At 46.9% G+C, this 24,044-nt stretch overlaps 2 protein-coding genes across 2 annotated transcripts in view; both read right to left on the bottom strand.

The window, feature by feature from the left end:
* Positions 1 to 8,341: 8,341 nt before the first annotated feature.
* LOC109324566 (D(1) dopamine receptor-like) lies at positions 8,342 to 11,868 on the bottom strand. The gene has a single exon (XM_019556583.1). It carries the CDS (start codon positions 10,748 to 10,750, stop codon positions 9,389 to 9,391), a length of 1,362 nt encoding a protein of 453 aa, XP_019412128.1. The 5' UTR covers positions 10,751 to 11,868; the 3' UTR covers positions 8,342 to 9,388.
* Positions 11,869 to 14,366: 2,498 nt separating this feature from the next.
* CHMP7 (charged multivesicular body protein 7) overlaps positions 14,367 to 24,044 on the bottom strand; it is a 23,581-nt gene continuing 13,903 nt past the window's right edge. Inside the window, exons 3-11 of the mRNA XM_019556546.1 lie at positions 22,841 to 23,015; positions 21,309 to 21,494; positions 20,222 to 20,355; positions 19,782 to 19,830; positions 19,345 to 19,464; positions 19,136 to 19,234; positions 17,937 to 17,997; positions 17,234 to 17,395; positions 14,367 to 16,232 (exon numbers count right to left, since the gene is read on the bottom strand). Coding sequence (XP_019412091.1) covers positions 16,168 to 16,232; positions 17,234 to 17,395; positions 17,937 to 17,997; positions 19,136 to 19,234; positions 19,345 to 19,464; positions 19,782 to 19,830; positions 20,222 to 20,355; positions 21,309 to 21,494; positions 22,841 to 23,015 — 1,051 coding nt within the window. The 3' untranslated portion in view covers positions 14,367 to 16,167. The remainder of the gene's footprint in view (positions 16,233 to 17,233; positions 17,396 to 17,936; positions 17,998 to 19,135; positions 19,235 to 19,344; positions 19,465 to 19,781; positions 19,831 to 20,221; positions 20,356 to 21,308; positions 21,495 to 22,840; positions 23,016 to 24,044) is intronic.

The raw sequence follows: 24,044 nt of genomic DNA on the forward strand, positions 1-24,044 counted from the left end.
CGGCCCGGACTGCGGCTGCGCGGCACCGAGCCTGCGCCGCCCCGCGGTGCGGGGGAACATAGCCGGCCCTACCCGGCCCTGAGGGGGAAGGGTAGCCCCTCCTGCCTCGCAGGGACGAGATGGAAACCTCCAAGAGGTGGGGGTGCTGACAGACGGACGAAGCGGCATGCATTAAAATCAGTATTCGCCCGTGGGAGTCTCGTCCAGACGCTGCCAGGCAAAGCTCGGGCCTTGCGCGCCTCTGCCTGTTGAATCCGGTTTACGCAGCGGGGTTTTAAAAATGCGCTTGCTTTCCTGCCGTGAAGGCGACGCACCGTGATGCGTAACTGGGAAAACCTCCCAGGACGGCAACCTGAGGCCGGAGGGGCGCGCAGCGCGGAGGAGAAGCCTGGCCTGGTTTGGAGGAGTTTGGGGCCTACTCCTCCCCCCCCCCAGCTTCCCTCTCTCCTCTGGAGAAGGGACAGGTTGGTTGCCTGCAGACAGGAGCCACTTGGGCAGGACGCGGTAGCACGCTTGTGTTGTGCACCACGATTTGCTCCAGCACTCTGCAAGGAGAATTTTTCTGCGGTCACGGGCCCAGAGCGGTGCTGCCAGCTCCTCCACTGCCTGCGTTTCTCCAGCCCCAAGCACCGCTCTCCCCGCTTGCCTCTGAGCTGGAGTCTGAGCACCGCCTCTCAGAGCAGGACTGGGGCAAGTCAGGCTTTGCAGGCCTGGTCCTGCAACCCCACGAGTCAGCAAGGAGAAGTCAAGCTGGGTAATCGTTCCCTTGCCCAAAAACTCTGACTGATGCAGAGTCAGCTGCTTCCAGGGAAAATCACTCTATGCAAACAGTTTTCCTTAGAAGTCTGTGAACATCTCTCCTTCAATGAAAGCTTTGTAAGCCACTCTCAGGGTTGCATCATTTACCAGCCTGTTGCCTCCAGTGACGGGTCAGGACTTACTGTTACACCCGTCGGAGAATCAGACTGGAAAGAATCGCGCCACGTGGACTTGCAAACAGTTTGTGAATTCGTACGTGCTCAGTGGCTTCCATCCCTACCCACAATGTGCAGCATGGCAGGATGGGGCGCAGACTGCAGAACCAGAAAAAAGTAATGCATGGAGATGTACTGCCACAGAAATCTGTAACAGGCAGTCACCATACCATGCCAGAGGCTCCCCTAAGTATTTTGGCCTTTAAGTGTTTGAAAATTGGAATTGAATCAGTTGGTTTCTAAAATGCCAAGCAAACACATTTTCTACCTATTGCCATTTTGCTAATCAGTCGTGATACTGGTAAGGATTGGATTAAACCATGCTGGAACTGGGTGGTGCAGCCGCCAGTTTTCATTCACAGTGGTGAGAAACAGCGGATCTCTTTTGCGGAGCCAGATAACTGAAACGAGCTCTGTCCCCTCAGACACAGGCACGTGCTATCGTCCAAGTCAGACGATCACCCAAGTCAGATGCAAGGCATCTCTGGGCAGAGGGTTTTTACTAGCTAACGTTTCTTTAAAATGAGGGGTGGGGGGGAAAGAAGAGAGAAAAGAAGCTCCCACCCTAATGCTTGTTCTGATTGTACTGGGAACAAAGTCCTGAGAAGAAGGGACTTGGACTCGCTGTCAGGCTGCTGTTGTTTTCCAGGAAACCTCTGAACAAGCAGGACTGCATCAAAGAAATGCCCAGTTCCATCACCAACTTATTTTCTTACCTGCAGGATCCTAAACTTTGGGCCACCCAGGTCAAAAAAAGAGTATCGTCAAAATAAGGAGAGAAATTGTGGTCTGAAATGCACAAGAGCACTTGAACATAGTCCACCATCACATCTGGGTTATGGAAACAATTCTAATTCTAACCTGTGAACAGTTCTAACATTTGGAAGTACTTTCTCAGGCAGTCTAGACAGACTTCAAACTTGCATTGCTTCACGGAGCATTTCTACTGTGATGACTGCATTCAACTACATGTTCACCATTGCACCCATCCAGACTTTTAGGGTCTGATCCTGGCACTAATTCCATGCCGAGTGAGTCTCCTAAAGCTCAGTCCACAGGGGTACGTGTCTGCAGAGTAGTTTACAGGATCTGTGTGTTAGGTTACAAGTCCCTCAAGGCAAGAACATCTCACACAGGTGACAATTCACCTGTTCTTTGACTCATTTTCCAAGTGGCAAAATAAATAGTATATGGTTTATGCCATCCAAGGATCTCAAAGGATTGTATGGAGGGGGACAGCAATCAGTCTCTTGTTGTAGATGGAGAAATGGAGGCAGAGCAATTAGAAACAAAGCAAACGAGCAGCCACTGATTTTGAGCACCTCCGTTTTTCAGTGGCCAGCTTAAGAAAACCTGAGCCAATTTTCAGAGCTGCTGTGTGTCTTTCAATGAAATAAATGGGAGCTATCCTACACTCCCAATGTTGGGCACAAAAAACAAACAAGCAAACAAAAAAACCCCAGCATCTAAACAAGCATTTGGAGCAGGAGCAGCTTGCTCAGACTTCCCAGCAAGCTCTTAGAAAGCTGAGCAAAAGACCAAAGGATTTAGCAAAATACAGGATGCAAAAGAAAGATCTCCTTATGGCTAGAGACAAGCAGTGGATGGTGAAGGCGAAGATGAAGAAAGGAATATATCCATGGGCTGTGTATGTAGGAGCCAGATGGATTTTTACTCCTGGCAAAAAATGCAGGGAAGTCTATACCCAGATACATTTGATTGTTAATCACTGCCCCGCTGAGCCCTGCCATTGTGCCACATTGTGGCATAGGCTCTAGTTCAGGGAAATAATCCTATGCAATCTGCAACTCTTTCTGGCATTTGCAGAATCTAGCTGTGAGCGGAGATGAACAGTAGATGGCACACTGCGGTACCCGATTAAAACACGGCTCCTTCTAGACACAAGAACTGAGTTACGGTCACAATAAGCTGATAGTCCGTTAGTGAAGTGTTCCTAAAAAGTAACTAATGATGACTTCGTTATTACTTCTGCAGTAACAGCTAAGAACCCATGTCAGGGATGAGGGTTTTACCGTCTCAGACAATGGACTGAAAGCACGGATACGCTGCTGAAGAGAGCTCATACATTCCACTGCAGTCCTGGTGCTGACTTTTTTATTGCAAAGTAACCCCCACTCTCAGTGGCTCTGTCTTATGTTCCCAGGTTTGAGGTCTCATTCAAAGTCCAGCTAGAAGTTTGTATTTTGTCCCTCTCTCAGATGCTTGCCTTTATGGATAGTAATTTATCCCTGGTTAGTGCATTCTGCATTTGAGTCCTAATGATCCAGAGGCTTGTTTGTAAGAAATGGACCCAGATGAGCACCCTGCTCCCCTCTGATCCCCTTTCCCCCTTCTCCTCCCTCCCACACATTCAGTTCCTCAGCTCTGAGCATTCAGTAGCTTCCCAGCTAGGAACTACATTTGCCACCTTCATTTCTCTGTGCATCTGGGGTTGTCTGCCAAATCCAAGTTAAGGCTGACAGGCTATTTTTCATGGACTGCTGCTTCCCAAACTTGGTGACTGGCTTTTCCCTTCCTGCTGGTGGGAATCACTGCCCTGCTACGAAGGGACTTCTGGAAGAAGCACAGGCAGTATCTGCCTGGGGACAAGGGCAAAGACCCAAGTTCTGCCCTAAGCCAAATGCATCCTTATCGGTCTGGGAGCTCAGCGACAGTTTCTCACTATTTTGCTTGGATGAGGACAAAATGTTGCAAAAGAAAAGTGACTGAGGAGGTTGGGAGAGAAGTGGTTCATGCAAGGGTCTGCATATCCCACATGGGACGTCATCTTCCCATCTTTAGTCTCCACATACACCCCATCTGCCATCCAGAGAAACCCGGAACACAGCAGATTCCCTGTCTACTCTCCAATATGCTAAATACTTCCTTCCCCACCCCAGCTACGAGATATTAGTCTATATTTTGGCCTGAAGCATCTAAGAAGAGTTAATCTCTCCTGCCTCTCCCCTTCAACCATGTTGATTACTTCCAATTACCATACAGATTGAATAAGCTGGGCCTGTGATTTCACAAGAGCCTCTGTCAGGCTCTTTCAAGAGGCCAGAGACCCTCTGCCAGTTCCTTGATTCCTCTGGAGGCTTTGCTTTCCTTAGAGACGAGCCCCTGCCCCTGCCTGATGAGACTCCTGCATCTAATGACTCCAATGTGGAAACCAGCTTGGGAGCAGTGATGATCTAAATAGGCTGATTTCTGACTAGTCCCAGAAGCCGGATCAGAAAAAGCATGTCAGCCGTGTGCTCCCCAGTTTCTGCCTTGTTCCCATCCCTTCCAAGGCTGCGTTCTGCTTCCTTTCTCACTATTCCCATTCGTGACTGGGATGGTACATCTTTCCCCAGAGTCCCTGACCACACTTCCATAGCCCTGGTGGGAAAGCATGGCAGTAGGCTCTACTCCCCCGTCTATCTACTCACCCCAGCAGATTTCAAAGCTACTGCAACAGCAGCCTCTAGCTATCTCTTTCTGCCCAACAGTCAGGCAACATGCTTATGTTATCAGTGATTCACAGAGCAATGCATGGTTAATCCTAGAGAGCTGTAGGTTGGGGAGGGGCTGCTTTCCCTTCCTGGTAGTCCTGTGACTGGGCAGTGGTTTTAGTTAATGAATGATTCCTGGGCTAGGTTTGGGTGTGTAAAAACACTGCCCTAATCACCTGTTAGGGATTATCATGGGGCTTAACCCTGGACTTTGGATTCAGAAGCACAAGCCTCCCTCACTTGAGCTAAAAACCCTGATGGCAGTGATGGCCAGTTTAAACTGCTCCTCCGTGGCTGCAGAGCCATCGCCGACCTTATTCTGCCTTCGGAAGGAAAGCTGCCGTCTCTGTTCATTCAGCTCTGTCAGCTTGGACACCCAGGAGATGCGCTCTCACCCCCTAAAGGCTGGGGTCAGGACCAGCTCCCTTACCCCGTAGCCCTCATTTCCCCTCTTGGCTTGGAAGACAGGTAATGCAAAAGAGACTTTCCAATGGCATTTACTTCAGGGAACAGAGATGAATCATGAGCCTTTGTGTCTGATAGACTTCGGAGCAGCTCCTCCCGAGCAGCAGCAGTTTTGGGCACTCTCCTGTGTATCCCGGTAACCAAGCCCATGGCGCTAAATGTCACCCAGCCATTTGCTATTCATCACCGCAGTGTGAGCTTTGGGCAGAATAAATACAAAAAATACATGAGGCCAGCTGGGGAACAGAGAACGGGAGGACGATGTGCCAGAAACCATCTTCTGGCAGCAGGCAGGGGCTGGAGAATGTGTTTGCACGTGTGGAAGAAATGAACTGGGGGTAGGGATCCAGAAGCCATCCCTGCCTAGGGAAGGGTCCCAGGGATTTAAGAACAAGAGAGAGCCCTCCATCCTTGAAGGGGGAGAGGTATAGAGACAGCCCCTTCTTGCTGTCAGCTGAAATCTGAATATTCCTCCGTCACGGCAGTGGTAGGCTAGCCACCTCACCTCCTAGTTCCTTCTGGACAAGCTTGCCTAGCTGAGCGTTGTTCACTTTCCAGCCAGGAGACAGGTGGGAGATGAGGCCCTGCCACCACATAAAGTTTTCCAATGAGCTTCTCCTCTCTGCTGTTCTCAGGCCTACTAGTCGCCCGTCAGTTCCTCTCAAGAGCGGCCCCCGATTTCCATTTAAATTAAGGTTTTAATACTGCTTCCCAGTGAGCCACCTGGCTGTGCCGACCCTCAGAAAATGGGTTTAACCTCTTGAATGGTGCCTGAAGGGAGCCAGGGAGAACTCTCGACTTTCAAGGAGCTCTCTTCACTTAACAAACATTCAGGGGACTAAACAAGATAATCTGAGTGATGCCAGAAAGTGTGGCACAACTGCTATAAGCAGTGGCACAGTCAAGCTCGGAGCATTAGGAATCGCAGAACAAGGTCTGAAATCGGCATCCAATGCCCTTTGGAGAGAGAAGTCTTTGCTTTTAATTCCTTCTGAATTGTGGCTGAGTGGGTCTGTGTCCCTATCTGCCACATGTACACACTTTCTGGGGATGCTACTCTAGGTTATTTAATTGTCTGGCCCCTGAATAAGAAAGTTTTAAACTAGTCTAACCATCAGGCTCTCTCTTACTCTCATAACAGAATCACTGCACTTCACTTGCGTACCATATTTTCTCTAGGCATAAGTTGAGCTTTAAGGGTCCCAGAAGTTTGGGGTTTTCTCCAAAGATATCGTTCCAATCTAAGAGAGAGCACATCCAGCAATTCCCATGTTAGCTAGCTCCAAGTTTCTTTTGCTTCATTTCATCCCATTGCTCTTAGTTTTCTCTCTGAACACTTTCCCTCTGCACCCAACAATTATAGCTCTGGATCCTTATACTGCAGAGAGACTGATGCTTTTCAAAGATTTAATCTTCACAGCCTTCCTGGAGGGTAACTCAGTCTTGCTACCCTCAATTTGTGATTGGGAACACAGCACAGAGAGGTGAAGGGACTTAAAGAGGGTCTTGCTGCAAGTCGGTATCAGGGATAGGAACAGAACCGGACTTTGGAGTCTCGACTCCCTGATTCTTTTGCTTTAACAAGTAGCCCCTGCATATCCAAGAGCAAATAACAGACCACAGGACACTTCATTTTCTTCCTGTAATCCAGCCTCACCAGCCTATTGTTAAACTGCACAGCATGAAAGAGCTGTTAGGACAGACGGAAAGAACTCTCTGCTTGCTGTGAGACAGCGTTTCTGTCTCAGGGTCCCATTGCAGTTTACAAATAGGACTCACGCGTCTCACCACTGAGTAGTGCATCCTAGCACATCACAAGTGCTTAGGGTGGAAATCATGGGGAATCTGTGTCCCAGTGAAACTGCAGGGGAAAACTGAGGCAGAAGGCAACGTACAACTTGGCTGAAATCATCCAAGAGCATCAGACTGAAACCACAAATGAGAAGGACTTTGCTTACCATTTTATCTTCGAGAGGTGTCCTCCCAAGACCCAAAAGGCTGAGCTGGGCAGCGAACAAGGACAGTACCAAATGGGAATAGGTTTGGCTCAGATACTTTGCTTCCTAAGAGCCAGAAGCCCAACACCATTCAGGTGAAACTACACAGAGGAAAGGCATACTTGCTGGGAATTGTGGCTTGTGGGAGCCAATGTACTGGACCCTGGAAGGAGACTTGAATGCTTTCCTTGCAACACCTCCTTGCACTGTTGTGAGGTTCCCCAGGTATACTGAGGGTGGCCTCAGCAGATGATTGGAAGTGTTGCCTCAATCCTGCATCCTGGTATATCACATTCTTCTGTTCTTCTGCCTGTGTACCCCACCCATTCCCATCATTTTTTGCAGCAAAACCCAAAGAAAACCACCCTGCATAGAGAGGAATGAGGTGTATTTTTGCCAGACTAAGAAAAACCTTAGCACAACACAGAAATACGTGTGGTTTTGAAGTTGCTGTCCATATCCCAGCAGGGGCATCGGAAGTCTCTCTTGCACAAAGAGGCCAGTGTCCCAGTGACCATGAGTCCAGTTTATAGTTATTCTCTTGTCTATTCTACTGCAAAACCAAGGAAGGGATCAATCACTGGTGCATGTTGCCAGGCCACAAAACAAGCATTGCGATACAAGCTGGAGGAATGAACAGACACTGGAGGAAAGAACCAGCCTCCGGGAATGGGAGAAGGAACCTTTGCCACTGCCACCTCATCCCAGCATGCACGCAAGGGCTCAAGTAAAACACACACGGGCTAGTTGACAGGGGTATAGGTTGTGGCTGTGTTGGTATTTATACCCGAAAGCTTACTAAGAAGAATTTTTCCAACTATTTGAGTTGGTCTAATAATAGATCTCAGATTTACCCAAAGAACCTCGAAAGGCTATTTGAAACACCCTCTATTTCAATGCAGACAAACATTCTTTTTATCCCCCAGCTCTGCTCATGCGCTCCTGTCTGGTCAGCTCCAGGTCAAAAGGGCCGAGTCCTCTTGTCTGGTGTGTTGCAGGTTTACCCAACCTTTGTCAGAGGTAATGATGCTATCTGCTAAGCACCCTTTGCAGAATATTTCATGCATGCTCATAATTGTGCCTCACAACACTGCTGTGAGGTAGGTATTATTAGACTCATTACAGACAGAGAAACCAAGAGGGAGAGGTTAAATGATCTGCCTAGGTCAGCAGTAGAAACGCAGTTCTGGCCCCTGTCCCACCCGCCTCTAACAGGCAGAGACCACTCCCCTGGAGTTCAGACTCCCATGGGCCATTAGGAAGTCCACTCTGAGAGGACCTTACTTACTCGTTATCACACATAACCCACTAAATACCCCAAGGACTCAACCAGGCTAGGACTCACTTTGGTCTGGGTCTTGCGCAAGGATGTAAGTGAATCACATATACTTTCTCCAAGAGGATACAGCCTTGAAAGCCTAACTCCTGCTTTAACCACTCTCCCACCGCCGCCCTGCCGCTATTCTGAGCTGGTTATGAGCAACAGTCAGTCCTATCCATGCTTTCACAGAGAAATTGTAATAACGACCCCAGGAGCACAGTGTGCTCCTCCTCTCCCACGCCCACTGTGCTGTGACTTGACTGTAATTGGGCTGTATTTAATAATTACTGTTACACTATAATTATCACCTTCTGATTTTTCTCTTTGTTAAGGTTTATTGGGGAGAAAGACGACAAGGCGTTTTGGCAGTGCCAAGGAGCTGCAGATGCCTTGGATTCAGGGGGGCATGGACATGCAATGTTTTCTGCTGCAAATGTTTAAATAAGTACCTATCAAAACACACTGCTAAAATAACCCTTGTCACCTTTTTGCAGTGAAAGGCAAGGGGCTGCTCCCGTGGCATTTCCACCATGACACTGGAGTTACTAGACTCAAGTTTGAATATGCAAAGATGATGCTAATTAAAAAGTACAGGTGAGTGAAAAGAGAGAGAGAATGTTTAAAAGCAATTGTTATTGAAATGAGACAGCGACTGAGACAGTGAGGAGAGTACTCAGGGAGGAAGGAAGTTTGGAGAGACCATGGGTGAAAGAGGAGGAGAAAAAACTAAGAAAGGGAGCAAGACACAGTAGTATGACTGAGAATAGGGCTGAGCAATAAAGCCACCACATTCAGCCTCTTCCCCGTAAAATTGGGGCCTAGTTCTCTACTGTACTTTCAGAATATGAAAGTGAATCAAAGGCCACCTGAAGCTTTCACTGAGTGCCAGCCTGGGCTGGGTTTGAACCCCCAATGGTACAGGGGAAAGCACCATACCCCACTTCAGATCCCCTGAGCTTTCTGATCCTCTGGCAAGTCATTTTGGTTATGCCAGAAAGACAGGAAAGATGACCCCATGCAACCCCCACTCCCCATAACTGCTCTGTGCATTGTCACATTCCCCAGAAACTGATTGATTGCAGCAGGGTATCGTCTGCTGTGTCTGCCCTCCCCATGCTCCCTGCCCCCAGTCCCCTTTCAACCCATGACACTGGGGGTGAATGGCGTGATCTTCCCCAGTGATACAGCCACCTCACACTCCACGTGGACCACAGCAGGTAAGACAGGACTGGGATGGTTGTTGTGGGAGGTCTGGGAAATTTGAGACACCTTGTCGAAAGTCACCTCATGGTCTTCTGCCTGCATGGCAGCATGGGGGAGGATGTGCGGATAGCTGAGGGTCACCACCTCTTTCTGGTAGGTGGTGTCATGGTGGTAGGAGACCAGCTCATTGCTGAAGTTCACCGTCTCCACTGCGTTGCTGGGGCAGAGGCGACTGCAGCCTAGGATGGTGGCAAAGGCTCTCCTGAAGTCAGCATTGAAAGCATAGATGATGGGGTTGAGGGAGGAATTGGCCCAGCCAAACCAGATGAAGATGTTGAAGACTGTCTCACTAACACAAGGCAGCTCACCAGGTTCATGCTGACTGAAGTTGCAGAAAGGCACCATGCAGTTCAGCACAAAGAAGGGCAGCCAGCAGAAGACAAAGACACCCATAATGATGGAGAGGGTCTTGAGGACTTTGGTCTCCTTTCTGAAAGAGTTCTTCAAGGAGGCCTCATGTGAACAGTCACTGCTGTGGCAATTCTGGGCATGCTCCACTGCCCTCTCTAGGGAGGAGATGCGGCGAATCTGGTGCTGGGCAATGCGGAAGATCCGTGTGTATGTCACAATCATGATGGCAACCGGGATGTAGAAGCTGATGAGGGAGGAAGAGATGGCATAGGTCCGGCTGAGGCTGGAGTCGCAGTTCTCCTCCTGGCTGATGTTGAAGCTCAGCTCTTGGGGTGGGAGGAGCTCGCTGGCTTTGTGCCACTGCAGCTGCACAGGGATGAAGGAGATCAAGATGGAGAGCAGCCATGCCACCCCGATCATGACAAAAGCCACACGCCAAGTCATCTTCCTTTCATAGCGGAAGGGACTGGAGATGGCCCAATAGCGGTCCACACTGATGACACACAGGTTGAGGATGGAAGCAGTGGAGCACATGATGTCAAAGGCCACCCAGATGTCACAGAAGCCCCCAAAGGGCCAAAAGCCAGCCACCTCGGTAACGGCCTTCCAGGGCATCACTAGCACAGCCACGAAGAGGTCGGAGACAGCCAGCGAGATGACAAAGAAGTTGGTGACCTTGGAACGCAGGTGTCTGAACTTGACCACGGCTGCGCACACCAGGGTGTTGCCCAAGAGGGTAGACAGGATAAGGAGGAAGAGGAGGACGCCTGTCACCACCCGAAGGGACAGCTCTGAGTTGGCTTCCTCCACCCAGCTCTCCCTGCTGAGGGTGTCATTGATTGTCGCCAGCCTGTCTCCCTCTCCGGAGAAGTAAAGCCCATCCATGAGTTCCCTTTGTGTCCTTGCTGTCCTCAGGGATCTCACCAGCACTAAGTCCCCATCAGCACAAAGCTATGTCTTTGTCACTCCTCTGCTAGCATCCCAGTGTCGCAGTTAGTGATTCTCCCGGCTCTCAAACTCCTGCAGCTCCGCCAGATCTCCTGGTCCCAGGAAGTGCTCCAACCTTTTGCTCCTTTCCAAAGCTCCTGCAGACAGCCTGGCATTCTCCCCAGCTCTCGGCTACCTTTCTCCAAAGCGTGCGCACACACTTTTCTTTCTTTTACAGCCTGCTGCTCACAAAGAGCCCGTGCTCACCTCCTGCACTTGTGCAGGGTGGGTGGGCTCTGCTTCCAGCTTCCCTCCCCCCTCCTCTTTCAGCAGCTCATCAGCTCTTGCTGATCTATTTGCTGGCTGTACAATCTCAGTCAGTCCCTTTTGTACTGGCCAGGCTGGGACTTGCTGCCAGATGTGAGGAGGAACTGGGCTTGCTCGCTGCTCTTGCTGATGGACGCTCTCTGCTTCTCAGCTCACACACCAGACTGTTTTCCTGTCTCTGCTCTTCCCTCTCTTGCTAACTTCCACTGGATTTCCCTCAGGTGAGATCTCTTCCCATCTCTTCTCATCTCACACCAGGTCCCTATTTGCCAGTTCCTGCCCAGTTTGTTTTTAGATGGGGTTGGAGGATCTTCCACTGAAACTGGGGAAGGTATAGGTTGTAGGGAAGGTCAGGAAACAGGCAAGAGGTTTTGGGGCTGAGGTGATGAGCAATCAGACCGGTCTTGTATTAAACAGATCAGCAGTCAGGGTGGGAAACCAGGTTATGTTAATGCTCATAGTGGCAGACAGCACGAGCAGATTATAGCAGCAGTGGATATGACACTGGAGAACCAGGTTTCCCCCCCCCACTCTGCCACTGCCTAACTGCATGGTTTTAGGCAGGACATTCTCCCCTCTGTGCCTCATATTTCCTTGTCACCCCAACATAGATATACTAGATAATGTTGTTTACTTTCTGTTGTAAGAGATGTTCAAGTCTGTAGATGAACCACTGTATAAAGAGACCTCCAGGTATTAGAGTTTAATCTGCTCGTGGTGCTTTTCCTCCTAACAGCGCCTATCAGAGCGAGCAGTTATGCAGTGTTCTCTTTTAAGATTCGAAGGGAGTAGCTCTTATCTAAGAAAACCCCAAATGTTGAATGCAGCTTGAGTGTGAGTAGTTCGATAGCAGGACTAAGTTTGTTCACTTTTAACAGAAAAAAACAAACAAGTTTCTCCGTGAACGCCAGGTATGAATGCATTCCTTTTTTAAAGCCTGGTGAAGGGGTGTCTTAAGCCCCCTACAGCCTACTCCGGCAGAGTGATGGACTGAAAGCAAAAGCTCTTCCTACATTAGCATTCAACCCAAGTGCCTTTAGAGCACAGTCCCTTTCCCAGGCTGATAGGGACCTCTAGGACAGGGCTGACTAGCCAGGAGTCACTGCAAGGAAGTCTGTTCCCTGATCCTCCAAATCAGGGGCAGACAACCCCCCAGCATGTGTGCCAGTGTGGCACATGAAGGCATTTTGCTTGGTGCACATGCCTCCAAGCAGATGGCAGAGAAGTGGCTAAAGCTGCACTAGCACAACAGGGATCGGGCCCCTCACAGCTCCCCTGCCACGTGCCCTGGCGTTCCAACATCTTCTAAGTCCAGGTCGTGGGTGTTTTTGGTATTCTGCCCAGAAACATTGCTGACACTTATTGCAAGACATTCAACAGTGACTTACCACTTCCCATCCCCTTTATGGAGTGCATCTGGGGAAAGCTAGAGTGATCTCACCTTATCATCTCATCTACAGCATGGCAGGGTAAGTGGCTCAACAGCCTTGCTCTATATTTACATCTCGTCTCTTAAGGGAGGAGAGTTTCCCATCACCACCAGGGCTAGAAATGGAGGGGTTTTATGGCAATGCAGAATAGTATTAGTAGTGGAACTGCCTCCCATTGACTCCCACTGTGACCCCAACAAGCCCCAACCCCAGCTACTCTCCTCCCATCCTCCTTTGCATTAGGCAAGCCATGCTGCTGCATTAGGAATCAGGACTCGCTCTAAGTTGCAGCTACATGTTAAAAATTAACAGGCTATATCCACCACTATTGAAACTCCATTGCCTTAAGTACTTACAGGAGGGATCCCTTTGCCCAGGAGGCTGGAGATTTCAGTGCATGAGAAGGTGAGAGAAAGAGAGAGAACAGGGCCAAGAAAATCATTACTCCATTAAAAGAAAGTGCCACCCCCCTGGCACCTACATCCCTTTACAAGCCTTTTGCATCTGGTTCCCAAGCCAGCTCACTAGCTGCACATCTGCTACTAGTCCAAGCAGCCAGCTGTATGGCTTTTGCTGTCCAGATTTAGTGAGTTAAACATAGATGCAGCCCACCCAAAAAAGGGCCTTGGTAAACTGCAGCCTTGTGCCATGCACCAGTGTTATTGTGATAGGGCATTCCCCACTGTGCTCCCTTGGCCCTGTCTAGATTGCTAGGTCTTTTAACAAATAAGGCACCCAGGAAAATATGGCAGTCTCAGCACAGAGTTCTGTCTGGGAACTGAATCTCACCCTGCCGTCAGCCACGATACTCACAATACAGTTGGAGCCCACAAGATAATCTAGCCAAGTTTTTGCATGGGAAGCATTTGAGTAAAATCTAGAGCAGGCCATGCAGATTTATTAGTAGAGAGCACTCTTGCGTTTCGCAGTCATCCAGATCCCATGCATTGCCATGGAACTAGGGAAACAGCCTTTCCACCAAGATGCAGGACCAAGGATCTGCACTGCAGTCACCTTAAGTCACTGTGCATTTCATGAGTGAAGCAGCTGACCTTTCAGTAGAGAATCAAATGGGTACTGTGTATATATTTTGCAAAGCACTTCTGTGGGAAGATTTCATTTTGATGGCAACGCATTAGCACTTGTTCTTGTATTTTCTCTCCCTCATATTTCAGCAATATGCTATCCATGTATTACCCCTTCCACCATTTCCCTCTTTTTCTTTCATAGTTACAGCTTGATGTTTTTTTTCCACTTAGCCTGCTTGATTTCATTCCCACTTGGAGTCAAAGCATGAAAATTGCAATCCACTTCAAGTAAGACAGCAGCTGCCTGGGTTTTAACTCTTATGTGCCAGTGCCAGTCCTCCTAGAACAGTTGTTGTTGCAAAATATTTATATGTACATGCAGTAGAAGCACCCCATTTGTGGGTGTGTGCATGGCTGCACCCTCCCCATTTTTTCTTGCTCTCTCTCATCACTTTGAACCTTGCCTCTCAGAGAAATAGAACAAGTGGAACTGGACATCAGCATGACGCCCAGAAGCAATGGTCATTTGTCAGGCAGCCTCTTCTAAGCAACAGGTTGTAGAGACAATGCAGAGCACAGCTGCTTTTCTGAGAAGCAGCCAGGCTTCAGGTAAATAGAGCTGGCTGGTGCATTGATTATTCATGGCTTGGTTTTTAAGATCAAAGCTGAAGGACCTGCCTATTTGTATTTAATAGACAACATTTCCAGAAACAGCAGCACAGCTGGAGCTGCATTAATACCAAGATAATCAATGGAATATGCAGAGAAAAAAGCACAATACACTCTTGATTTTTCCTCCCTTTATTACATGACAGGTAGAAAAAACAACAGCAATCTTTTTTCCCGTTTTTGTACAGAAAGGAAAGGAACACACCGATGGTATTTACTGTGATTCCAATTCTGTTTTTAGCTCACGTGAACTGCTTACCTGCTGCACCTTGCCCCTCTGAGGAGCTTGCACTCAGGAATAGTAGTGGTGTTGGTGAGGGGATGGGGTAGAGGAGCCGACTGTTCAGATGCAGCGCATTGAAGTTACTTCCCTGGCAGTTCTCTCTCTCATCTCCAGAAGCTGGGCTAGGTCTAGAGCTCCTTTTCCCCTGCTTCCATTATTATTCCATGACTCATTACTGCTAGTTCAAGCAACCTGTCCTTTGTGTGCCCTGGGAAGTGGGCAGCTACTGGTAGCAGAGGCAGGCATGAAACTAGTACAAAAAAATAATACATTCTACCTCAAAGGAGGGACAGAAGCAGGACACCAGTTACAAACAAACACCTACTCAGTGAAACCCCATAGACTTCCTCAGGCTCACATGTGTTTGGTCCCAACCCCACTATGGCTGTCCCATCAGGAGCCAGGATACACAGAGCACAGGTGGAAACATCTGCCTCTCCCAAAAGAGGTCACCCAGTCCCACTGGAAGCAACTGAAGCATGATTAGTCAGGTTTACCCTCTTTTGTGTACGTGATAAGCATAGTAAAAGTGACCTGCAAACGGGGACAAAAAGACTGCACTTTGTTCCGATGAATAAAGGTGCTGCTTGGGTTGTGTACATTAAAAATGCAGTTCTCCTCTAGCTCAACTCGTAGCGTTATGCCTCAAGACTGAGAACTGAAGGGAAGGAGTTGCATTGTTTGAAGGATTCAAGAGCCCCCATACACTTTGGAGAAAACTACTATACCCCCCCAAGTACTCCCTGGTAGTGCAAAAACCCCCCCTCTTATTTAATCCCCCTCTGACTCCTAAAAATCTGCAACGAACAGGGAAGGTAAAACTTAAATTACCTGCTGTTTTCACAGGTTAAAAAAAAACAAACCAACCCCAAAACACAAACTAAGTAGTTTATTTTTTTTAAATAAGCTTTGCAGGCCTCTCTCATCACAGCATAAAAAGCAACACCTTAATTTTTAAGCCCTTTGCAGGTCTCTTTTTAAGGCCTTGTTATTACAGAAAGAGGAACAAGTGTCATTTTGTGCTGGCAACTGCTGCCCCCTTGTGGCAACGAGAACAAAGTTTCCTACAGTTAAAGAGTCACATGTCTAGTTGTCCACAACCGTGCAAATACAAATAGGAAAAGATAGGTAGCACTATTGACAGGTGTGCAAGCTTATTGCAGACACTCGACTGTTAAGGACAGTATATATGTAATGTGCCAAATGTTTTACACAACCACACAACTAGCCAGACGTTGAGCAACTGCGATACTGCTGCTTTTCAGGTTCTCCTCAACATCAGCTGTAACAAAATCAAGCAGTTATGAAGTAGAGCTCTCATCTTCATTGGACATAACAGCGAGGGCTGTAATTCCAGCAGGGAAGACAGCTCACCAGGAAAATAATGAACACCGAAGGCGACTTGGGATAAACAGTCAAACTGTAGATATTGGCACTAAGATGACAGCAACACCAGCTGGTATCAGTTCCAGAGAGGGTGGATGGTCATGGCAGTAGATCATGTCACTTAGCAAGTGATATCCCGTAAAAAGAGAAGGGTGTTAGCTCACCGTCCAAAGTAACTCTTTAAAATTATGGTCACTATTTAAGCAATCTTAAGACTATTCTCAAATCACAGCAGCAGGTGCTGTTGTATCTTCAGAGATCCAGTGCCACCACTCTTTTGGGTTCAGAGGAAGTAGATTCAGTCTTTTGTGCCACACCTACAAAGGAAGATGCAAAGAAGAAAGAAAGACGACAAGTGAATGCTTAGCAGCAGGATGGGTTAGAGACCAGCTAAACCTAAAGACAATAGAGACGAGAAAAAATTATGTACTTATACAGAACTGAGGAATGGTCTCAGTTTCAAAAGCGTTAAACAGGAGGCCAGAGTGATATTTCTAAACATGTAATGTTCAAGTTTCAGTCCAGAAAAGGTAATTACTAACTATACAATGGACAGGTCATTCTATAATCTGTCTTCAACAAAAGAATATCTGAAGCACCTGAAATTTACTCCTACTTGAGACAAAAGGAACTAGGCATCTGATCCAGTACAGGTTTTTTGTGGGTTATTAACTTTAAGGCCCACTGAGCCTGTGCCTACAAGATGGGAGGCAGGAAGCAATGAAGGCCCTATAAGAAAAGATATGGGATGTAGCTTATTCAAGAATTTCGCTGAGAAGTCAGTATTTTAGGTACTGAGTCATCCTGGCCCTCTCGAGAGCTTTTGGTTAGATAAAAACCACTGAATACACACGAGGTAACCTCATGCAGCTTTCTGGGCGCTTTATTTTTAAAAGGAATTATGCACAACACACCTTGTTGCAGCATACTTTCCTATCCCACAGTATGAAGGCTGAAGAGAGGAGGACATTCCCTTGCTCTATGGCATTTCCATATTCTCAGCCATAAATTCAGCAGTCACTGTCCACAGAGTAGGTACAACAGTGACCTCATGAGACCAAGCTCTCCTCTCCACCCTACACTGCTCACTCTGCTGTGCCTCAACTTTTAAGCCTGACCTATACAGATACGAAACATGAAGAAGACTCCTGGACCCACAGCACATTTGTCTTCTATGCCCAGACTGCCAGAGGTCACCAGTTTCCAACACAGTAATGCTAGACACTCTACCATACAGGTTGTGAATGCAGACCCTTGGTTGTGTCTGTTCCCAACAGCACACACACAAGTAAGACTGTTTGCTGGCATCTATGCATACCTTTGTCTGAAAAAGAGAGTTTCTCCAACTCAGCTTCAAGATCTGCATCAGAAATGGTGGTAAGCAGAGGCTTCTGGGGCATGGGAGGCAGATCCAGAGTCTCTTTTGTCGAGTCCACAAGAAGACTATCTAGCTCCTTCTCAAGTTCCTCAGTGTCAGCCTCTGCCGGTCAAAGAAAACAAACCGTCAATCCCTTGGGGTGGCAGAACTCTACATCTTTAAGCACCTGGAGGTACAGCCAGACTTCAGGCTAAGGAAGAGTCACTGCAGAAGCCTGTATGTTAGGGAAGGTGGAGGTGCCAAGGGGATGGGGAAAGTGTTCCAGAAAAGATAAATAAATGACACAGTGGAAGTGCTATGAAACAAACAAGAAGAGAGGGGCCTCCCCAATTAGAACTAATGATACCATCCTAATCAAGTGTTCACAACACAACTTCTGAGGGTCACTGGCACTTTCACACATGCATGTGTTTAAGGGAGTCCATGTTCCATTTGCAAGTGGCTCAGCAGATCAGTAGAAGTTAGCAGAGACATACAGAACGACCCTGTTAAATCTTTCTCCCTCCATAACAAATGACCAGTTCCTTCCTCCGAACTGCTGAGAACAACTGCCTACACTCTGAGGAAGGAGAGCCAGCAGCACGGTCATTTGTGGGTGGTGGTAGGCAAAAGGATGAGAAGCCTGTGCAAGGCGTGTACTCACCCAGACCATTGATTCCCACCCCTGCCAAAGTCTGGGCAACTTCATCCTGGGTATCACAAAGCTGCAAAGAGAAGGAACAGTGTGCAGCCTTGAAATACAATGCTCAAAGCTGATCTTGATGAAGTTAAATAGAAGACTACAAAAGGGACTTTATAGATAGCATCTATCAGCACTGAAAGACCTAAAGGGCTAATGTCACAGATAAGTTGCAAAACATTAACAAGCTGAGAGATTAATGTGAGAATCGATTTAATAGAAGATCAAGGATGCAACTGATGGGCAGAATGCAAATTATACTAATTTTATATTAGAATTACAGCAAATGTATTAAGGCCTAAGCTTCTTACAAACCATCCAAATAAACATTAACTAAAATACGAATACTGATCACTGTGTTTGCTCCCAACGTTTTAAAAGGCTGGTGCAAATCACAGTTTTAGAATCTGGGACAAGAATTTGTGGAAGTGAAAATATAGTCTGACATGAATGGCTGTTCCTGCAGGAGCAGAGGGACTATTTTCTTGATTTCAGTTCACTCAACTAGGTCAGTTTAGTTGCTACATTTTTCAGAAATAAGAGATGGATAAGGAGATTGTCAAAACAGAAAAAACAACCTTCCCTCTTCCAATCCATGAATAAAGCAATAAGCTGAGATTCTCGCTTGATTTAAGATGTGAACACAGGAGCCACAAAGAAATCCTAAAGTTTAGCCTAAAAAAAATCCCTCACACCTTATTTTTATGAATCTAGCACACTTAAGATGATTTAAATAAAATAAGTTTTTGTTAGAATGCAATGAAATGCACAAGTTTCCATCCCAATCTTGACAGGAGTCATAAATTAGTAGGTGGTATTCTCCATAACATGAAGATATGCCAAATTTAGGCAAAAACTTGCTCTATAAATGTGCTTTAACGGCTACCAAATCAGTGCGACAGAGCTTTCCTTTAAGGAAGTAAACACAAATGTAAAAATTACAACCAAGGTTTCCTGATTAAAATCAAGAGTAAAATGGTGATTTATATCACTTTCATTAAAAAAAAAAAAAAAATTGAGCCACCCTAGAAACAGGAGGCACGTACAGACATAATTGTCAGGTGCCTCAAGCAAAGATTTGGAAAACATGTCTAACACAGGCACCAGCATTTTCTCGCTCAGTCACAAGCTATTATTCAAGCATCTCATTTCAGTTACTTTACCTCCTGAATCTGATCCACCAGGTTCTCTGCCTTCTCCACAGTGACATCCTTCATGGACAGTTTCAGAGCTCCTACTCCAGCCTGGTAGGCATTAAACACCTAAATGGGGGGTAGGGGGAGAGAGAAGATATTTCACTTTCATGGGGACACATCTCTTGAGCCAAGAAAGGACTACTGGCTGCTCCACCATACCACACTGTGTACATTACCATCTGATCTGTCTGTGAAGCATATATACGATCCAGTATACCCTGCACTGTATCCAGCTTAGAATGGAGCTCTTCAATCCGTCTCTCTGTCCTTCGCTTTGATTTTAAACATCTAAGTGCCTAGAAGAAAAAGATGCAGAAACAGATCAGAAACCACGCAGCAGTCAAATAAATCCCTTCTCTAAACAACTATCCCAAGCACAGGAAGGAAGACATCACAGTTGGCTTTAGGCTGCATCTTCCATCACTCGTGTACATCTCACTCCCAGTGAGTATTCTCACAAAGAGGGCATCTCATATGAATCAAGCCCCCCTGCCTCAGCAAACCTGGCAGATCACAGAATGGCTTGAATGCAACACTGAACTTTGGACGCTGTTCACATCGCAGTTCCAAGACCACATCTCCTAAACAGCAAGAATCAAGCAGCACCACTTACCAGCTGTTTTTTCCCAGCTCGACAAGCACTTCGGGCCTCTTCTTTACACCTGGAAGTCCAGAAAAGGAGAAATTAAATCAAATCACATGCAGGAGAGGGTTCACAAAACAGCTGGCTTCCCTTCCATTCTTCTGCCCTGAAGATGCCTGTGCTACCAGCTGCAACAGGCTCAAACCCAATGCACTCTATAAACAATGTAAGCACTATCCAAGACACCTTGTACGAAATGACAAAAAGCTGGGGTGCATCCAAGGACAGAAAAATGCACATGGCTGAATAGAGGGACAAAAGGTAAAAACAAGGAACTCTGATAGGCAAATCAGAGAAATCCCTTGACTTTAGATAGTAACACGAACAAGGTGATCTAGGACATCACATGTGAGCAAGAAGCTGCAGTTCACAAGCAGCTTTTCCTTAGAGCCAAATAATACACTCATTACCTCTCTGCTTCCTGACAGAGGGACTCCACCTTCCGTGACAGCAGCTGCTCACTCTGCATCAGCTGGTACACCCCGATGTCCACGTCATTAACTGGGGACACTTTGGTGTGAAGACCCCGGGCAAATTTTACAATCTAGAAAGAGGAACAAGCTGTTGGAGTTGCTGTCCTGCTGAAGTTGTGATCCACCAAGCAGGAATCTGTAATGTGACAGCTACATTGAGGAGACGGATTTCATCTTTACACGGCCTTTTTACAAGAGTCCTGTAGCCATTTTGCCACCACAATACTGAAAGGGACACTAATGACCCCAAGACTGAAAAAGGACAAAGGCCAGCCGTGCTACAATCCCGTACAAAAATCACAAACTGAACAGGATTCAGCTGTACCCGTATGGAGCTGGGCTGCTCCTAAGGAAGCAAAAAGCTGCAGGAGTCATGTTTGCAATTTCAGAAATGCTCTTCTCATTCAGCATTGATTGCTTTGGGTTTGCACGACTTTTTCAAATGCGAAGTTGCCAAATACTATTCAGACAATGACCCCGGCTGCTATTTAAAGAGCACAGGGCTAACAGAAATGCCACTGTTTAGATCAGAAGTGAAACTTAGGTTGTAATCACTTTGTCAGAGTTGCAGTAGTACTCCCCAAAGTTGTGGCCCTATTCCTATTTGAGAGTTGGATTCAGTTTCTCTAAATCCCTCCTGCATTTTCAACTGGATATGAAGTTCTCCCGATTCCTCTCCTAAACTGCTGTGCAATGTTGCTCCGAGTAGCTGAACTGTACCCATGTCTACAGATTGCCTACCAGGTTATGCAGTATAGAATTTTTGGGGGTGAACAGCACCACATTAAACGACAAAGTTATCAACTTCTGAGAGGAATTAAGACCCTTCACTTCCCGAGCACTCTGGAGTTTTATTCCTGAACCAAGAGGTTACACGCTGTTATAAGGGAACCTAGACAATTCCACAAGGTACAGCCACTGGAAGATGCTGACATTTAGCTATCAAAATAAGTACCCTGAAAGCCAAACAGGAAGCATGACAGGGATGGGATCACACCCCAAAACTGTCATTTTTACTCTGTACCTTCTCTCCATTCTGTTCCAAGACTGTGACCCTCTTTTCCTTCTGGAGCTGAAGCAGCAACAAATAGAAGGTCCTCTCGTCCGGACACATGCTGGCACAGAGCAAACGCAATTCTGAGAGGGCAACAACAGGGTGAGAAGAAAGTGTCGAGTTCTGATACAGGCGATACATTTCCTCTGCCTTCTCCTGGAGGAAAGCAACAAAACCAACTGTCACAGTTTACACAGGGATCTCCTTCCTAGCCCTGCAATAGGTGACACATCCTTCCTTATATGTGGGCCAAGAAAAACTGCATATGCCGGCAAATAATCATAACATTAGAGTGCAAGCCAGATATACATATGAGGAATATTTCACATGCCAAGTGACATAAAGCTCCTTTATTGCAACCTACAGCATTGGATGGTCCTGGGAGCACAGAAACAGCAGCCAGGTGCTGTAGAGGAGTATTGCCCAGAGAGACGAGTCACTTCACCTCTCACAGCCATTACACTTCATAAGGAGGAGGAAGGATTTTTGCTTGTCAGATCTCATATCAACTCGTATACAATGTCTCTCCTGGTCCATATCAAATTATTCCCGTCTTCCACATGCACACGCAGCTCTTTACAGACGTTTCTAATTTTCTTGGTATCGCAGCTCTGGTTTAAAACATTGAGGAGGTGGCAATTTTTGTTGTTTAGAAACTAGGACTCTTTTTATGGTGCATATAAAAAGATTACTGTGCAATATATGCAGAAACTAGGAATGTTTCTGAAAATATTAGTGTTTGGAGACAGACTACGGAGGTGTGTAGAGTTTTGAAGAGGGAAATGTTTATGCTGTTTGAAAAATAACTTTGTTAATGGAAGTTTGAAGAGGTAAACATTTATACCACTAACTGCATACAGAATGACCATTTCTTCCTCAGTTTCTGAGGAACTAGGGTTGCAAGTTTCCTCATTTCCTTTACCAAATCATGTGAGTGAACCACTCTGCTGACCTTTCTATGCTCCTGTAAATGTTTTCAACTTGGCCACAACTCAAACACCTTTTTTTTTTTTAAAGCTGCAAAACAAATGAATCAGCTGTGTTATCTGTGATGGGATGAGGAAGAAGTGTCTTGTTTAAAATGAAAGGGCACAAACATGAAATCCAATCACCTCAGAAGGTAGAAAGTACTATTATGTATTCCAGCTACCCCCAACATCATCAGTGTTTATGGTTTTAAGTGACCTCTTTTTTAAGTCTGCCCCCCCCCCCAGTCCAAAAGAACCATAAAAATTGTACTTAACTTTTAGGTTGGGTCAACCTTAGCAAAACTACGAAGTCAGAAATCCTCTTTCAACTCAAACTGTTTCATTAGCTTAAGAATGTATGAACATATCCTGCATCCACAGGACTTTTCAGGTTTCAAAGTATAATTCAAGCATTCAAAGTATAACTGAAGGTGTCATACTAAACTCATATCCTTCTCTAACAATGGGTGAAAATTGAGCTCAACTCCCACTCCCTTCACAAACCTTCTTGTCCTATTATCAGGGCAAACTCACTTGAAGTAGCTCCACAAAAATCAGGATCTCCTCTTCCTCCGGCACTTTGCTGTCACCTAGCACACTTGACAGGGTCCACTTCAGAGGCTTCAAAATGAAGACTCCCACACCCCAGGAGATCCAGCTGCTGTCTACACTGGCTATGAAGTCCGACTCTCTCTGCAGTTTGCCACGTCTGCAAAGACAGACAGCACACACATTACTGAACTGAACGCAGCTAGCCTGCGCCCCGGGCAGGCATCAGGTCACACAAGTCTGTGGAGAAGCATCTTGGGCAGCCCTGCGCAGAACATGCTGCTTTGCTCAGTTCAGCCCCACTTCCCCAGGATTGTTGAACGCTGACTGGGGCACCCATGTGATGCTCCGCTTCCTATGTATCAATTTGCATATGCAAGAACTTCCTTTAACCACAAATATCATGCTGATCTTCTGAGATTACAGGAATTCCCCGTCTTCCTTTCTTTTGCAATGCCAAAGAAACTACACAAATAAAACCAGGTTAGCTGCCTGCAGCTTTTGTAGCTGGCAAGCGTGCACAGAAGTCTGTCAGATGCACAAAGGAAGTAAAATGGAGAAGCTAAAAATCACCATTTTCCTTCGGCTTGTCCCAACAGTCGTCATTGTGTGTTATTTTAACACTAGCGGGTGCAGCCCCCTGGGGTGCCTGGAGATCCGTTCAAGGGTGCCACGCCATTCAAGGTGTCATATTAAACTTGATCATAAACAATAAACAGACTGAACAATATAAACATGTCAAACAACACAACTGGGATGATTTCCAGTAGGGACCTGCGGCGTCACAGACACCCCCACCTGCCGGGGCCTTGCCGAGGGCCGTGGCAGCACAACTCTGCTCTTTTCCCCGCTCTCAACAAGGAGCGCGACAGCAGCATCTTCCCGAGGTTGCCTGGAGGGTACTAAGGTCGAGAGCCACTCCCCTAGGGGCACGCGCCAGGCGATCCATCGGGGTGCGGGAAGAAACTATTAGAACTTCTATTTAGATGCATGTTTATATCAGTATAAACATACACATGTACATTCATATCAATATTGGGGGCGCCTGCTCAAAAGTGTTTTACTGATAGGGGTGCGCGATCAAAGAAGTTTGGAGACCACTGCCCTAGGGGACGCGCCCTTTGCCCCCGCACCGCCCTCCGCGGCCTGGGAGACCCGCGTACCCCGCCGGCACTGCCCAGGGCCCCCT

Source organism: Crocodylus porosus, unplaced genomic scaffold (genome assembly GCF_001723895.1).
Source record: "Crocodylus porosus isolate Cpor-Errol unplaced genomic scaffold, CroPor_comp1, whole genome shotgun sequence".
In the NCBI taxonomy this organism is placed as follows: domain Eukaryota; kingdom Metazoa; phylum Chordata; order Crocodylia; family Crocodylidae; genus Crocodylus; species Crocodylus porosus.